The 4,067-nt window shown below is 41.2% G+C and overlaps 1 protein-coding gene across 1 annotated transcript in view; it reads right to left on the bottom strand.

Annotated features, from left to right (window-relative positions):
* LOC144374827 (transport and Golgi organization protein 1 homolog) overlaps positions 1 to 4,067 on the bottom strand; it is an 82,441-nt gene that overhangs the window by 78,320 nt on the left and 54 nt on the right. Inside the window, exon 2 of the mRNA XM_078037590.1 lies at positions 3,132 to 3,285. Within this exon, the coding sequence (XP_077893716.1) occupies positions 3,132 to 3,285 (154 nt within the window). The remainder of the gene's footprint in view (positions 1 to 3,131; positions 3,286 to 4,067) is intronic.

The following is a 4,067-nucleotide window of genomic DNA, read 5'->3' on the forward strand; positions in this document are numbered from 1 at the left end:
AAAAAAAATTGGGGCCTCCAATTTTTTTGAGGAGTGGGGGCAGATAAAATGATTCCAGCATCTTCTATAGCACTTCTCACCAGCATTTTTTACAGGCACTTCCAGCAGTCCTGAGAGAACTCAGAGAACCTGTTGGCTACCTTCTTACCTCTCCCACTGCCAAACTCTTATAAAGAGAAGGTGCCACTGAATACCTCATCTCACCATGAGCTGCCACCTGTCCTTGCCAAGCCGCTTTGCTACTACAGTGGTTTATGGGACCCACTTTGGCAAAACCATAACCACCCTGATCACCAGACCCAAAAGCCCTTTCTCAATTTCAATCTCCCTGGATAGTCCTGCAGCACTCCCCATCCTGCCCTCTTGCTCCCCCTAGGGGATATACTCAGCCTACTTCCTACGGCTACAAGAACCAGAATCTTAGATAGTGTTACCTGGCTTTCATTTGCTACTTGCAACTCTCCACCTCCCTAAGTACTATCTCTTAGGAATTCTGAACCAATTGGGATCCACATCATGGGACTTCATTTTCATTTTGCCCTTTTAGATTTGGTTAATTATCTCTAGATTGCCTATTCTGTAACTTGGAAACTTTAGCTTGAAAATACCCGAGATGAAAACTATGACAAAAACTAAGCAAAACCATACCTGTTATATTTATATTTAACTTTGGTGTACATATATATATATATAACCAAGCCAAATGGCTTTGGCATTTAGTACCCAAAAGAGAAGAAAGCCAAGTATTTATGATGAGGCTCAGTCCATACTGGGACCCTTCCCTCTTCCACTCCTTGGACTATGTCTCCTGGCTTCCCTCGCTACTGCTCACTCACAACATGTCTTTAAGGAACTACCCATTTTTTAAATGAAAACCACTTTATTATAGTAACTAAGAGCATGTAGTTGGAAGTTAAAGAGTGCTCGGATTAGAGTCATGAATCTGATGTTTGGAAAATTTCTTAAGATGGAGGTAAAGACAACGTCTATCTCATTTTTTTTGTTATTCTTCTTCTGAAACAACTGGAAAAAGTGCATGTCACACAATGCTTAGCACATAGTACGCATTCAATAAGTGTTCACCGCATCTGTATCTGTTCTCTGTTTCTGTTGTGTTCTCCTTCTAAGACAAGGAACCTGCTTTCCTTTATCAGGACTTCACTGCTCTATACTGCTTAGATTTATCAAACCAGAACCACGTCTTTTACTATTAGATTCTTTTAATAACTTAAAAAAATGTCCTGCTGTATTTTGAGACAAGGCAGTGAGTTATCACCCTTGTTCCTGGCAACCATAAATAACTCACAGTCTGGTGGGGAGGAAAGAATCAAGACAGAACCAGAGTGTGATTTCTTGCCATGGCTTGGGCAGGAAGTCCCACCGAGGTCCTCTCCACCAGCCCATAGTTTGTTCTGGCCCCAGGATCTGGTCCCATGGCAGAGTTTGTGCCTGTGCATTTCACAATGATGTGCTAGCAGCCAATGTCACAGGGAAACCCCTGACTGAATGCCTGGAGCTCCCTCCACTGGGGAAGCATCTCCTCTAACTCCTGACACCTGTGCCTTCACAACAGCCCATGATGAACTCCTCTCCCAACGTCCTGTAAAGAAGTATATTTAGACACCTACAGTGTACACGCACCTCTCTCTCAAGCTTTCACCTTCCATTTGAAATTGCCTCTTCAATAGTGTGAAAATAAAATGCACAGCCTGCCTGGCCACCATGACAGATGAGCATGCAGAAGACTCAAAACACAAAAGGCCAAAGACTCCAGTTACTCTCTAAGATAAACTAAAGTCAAGCAAAGAAACAAAACCTAGGGTTCTTCTTTCGGGTTCTAGTACACCCAAATCTGTGACCCTTTCCTGCAGGTCAGTGACTCCCTAACAAAAACAGCACCTTCCCTGTCTGCAATGCTGATGTGTAAGGATACAGATGTGAGAAAACTGCCATTTTTAGACTCATGCTTGGGCTAGTTGTAAATTTGATGATTCTGCTTGTAATACTGTGTAATTTTTTCCCTTTCATATACCTCTTGAATTTTTTGTTTGATAAGCTGATCCTTTTAAAGCCTGGTTTTTCTTGCAAACTTTTCTAATTCCTTTCTTTTCTGAGTCTCCCTCTAACAATAATGTATATTGATTTTTACTACAAACTCTGTTGACTAAAGCCTACATTATCTTCATCTTTCTAATTTCTATCCCTATCTTCCTACTTTCTACTCTCATCTTTCAGGCTTAAAGGCTTAAAGCCATCTTGGAACTTGCTCTCTCTCACTGCCTGCCTCAAAAGAATAGCCAACTCCTGTCATTTCTCTGCAGTTTCCTACAGCAGACTTTCCCACAGCTACTACCTTTTCTCAGACATTTATTACTCTCTTCATGCTTGAATCATACTAGATACTAGGGGTTGATCTCTCTGCATCTAATCCCTCAGAAGGACTTGGGGTATATTATAATATAGGTTCAATTTTATCTCAAAGGCTGCTGCTAAGGAATAACTCTAAACCTCCTACCAAAAGAGAGCTCTCTAGGATATTCTAAGACAGCATTTGACTCCCATCTAATTTTTCCTTCTTCAACAAATTAACTCTAGTGCTTTCATCCCTATATCCTATGGCATAATTTTGAATTCCTAATCTTGTTCACTCATCTCTGAGTATGGAATGAGTACTGTAAGTCACTACTCAAAGAGTCTGGGATTAAGGAGGAGGTATGGAACTAATCATCACTGATTAAAAAAAAGGAAGAAAAAAAAGAACTTAAATTCTCTCTGAGGTAACTCGTGGCACACTCATCTTTAGAAGCCATAAAGAGATTAGATCCATGATGTTCAGTTACATGCTCAAAGTCATACATCCAATAAGGGATAAGATGTGAATTTCAATCCAAGTTAGATGGTTCAAAGCTCATTCTCTTTATTCTATTTTCTCTGCCTTTAAATGCCACCCTCATTTTTAGCTTGTATGGCACCTTGCATGTAGTTAGGCACTGAGAGGGTAAGAATTAGGCCAATGAAAAAATGTGTAATTTGCAATAATGGGTGGTTAATGCTGGTCCTTTTTATTTGCATTCTCATCCACAGATAGTACTGGTTATAAATCATGAGACTCTAGAAAGAACACATTTTACCTGGAGGTCAGGATCAGCCAAAGGTTTCTGGGCTCCCAGAGTAAAATGGTCTCTTTCTATGATCGTGTTGGTGAGCTGCAGTTTGGAGGCTGCTTTCCTATAAACTATTTCTTCCACAGTGTCTCGGCCAATCAGCTGAATCACTTTCACAGCCCTGTACGGGAGTCAAATGAGAGCAGTGTTAGAAGTCTGCAAAGCTGGGGAAAAAAGCATGCCAGGAAAATACACCCAAAAGGAAGCAAAATCAAATGCCACATTCAGGGAACAATGAAAAGGACACTGCTCATTGGGACCTGAGCATTTGTTAGAGAAATCTGGCCTCAACTTCTTCCTGAACTTTTCCCCAAAACAGAAAGAGGAAGGAAGATGAAGTGACCACTATTGGGCCTTCATCTGTAGCCAGGATAACCCCTGGCAGGCATGTTACCTCAAGTCAAAGGGTAGCTGAACACAACTTTGTTTCCTCTTTGTGATACTGGGAACCCAACCCAGGAGAGCTTTACCATGAAGTTATAATCCTAGCCTTAAAAAAAAAAAAGTTTTGAGACAGGGTTTAGGTAAGTTGCAAGGTTGGCTTTAAACTTGATCTTCCTGCTTGAGTCTCCCATGCTGATAATGATTACAGGCATGTGCACCCACTGGCTTTAACTTCATTTTTAAACTGAATTAGGATCTAACGTGAGAAACATGAACTAAATAAATTCTAAGTTTCTTCTAATCATTTTGGAATTTAACTGTTCTTTTCAACAAAGTGAGTCTGAACTGATCATGGGACCACTGATCCCCCAACATGATTCTACAAGCCAGCAGCACAACGGGGTACAAACCCAGTGGACTCTAACTCCAATGTGGCATTGTTGTCAGGACTACAGGGTCCACCTTCCTCCCCAATCCACAGCTGCAAGCCAACAGAGCAGAAAGTTGCCAATGTCTAAC

The sequence above is a fragment of the Ictidomys tridecemlineatus genome, unplaced genomic scaffold (genome assembly GCF_052094955.1).
Source record: "Ictidomys tridecemlineatus isolate mIctTri1 unplaced genomic scaffold, mIctTri1.hap1 Scaffold_90, whole genome shotgun sequence".
Taxonomy (NCBI): domain Eukaryota; kingdom Metazoa; phylum Chordata; class Mammalia; order Rodentia; family Sciuridae; genus Ictidomys; species Ictidomys tridecemlineatus.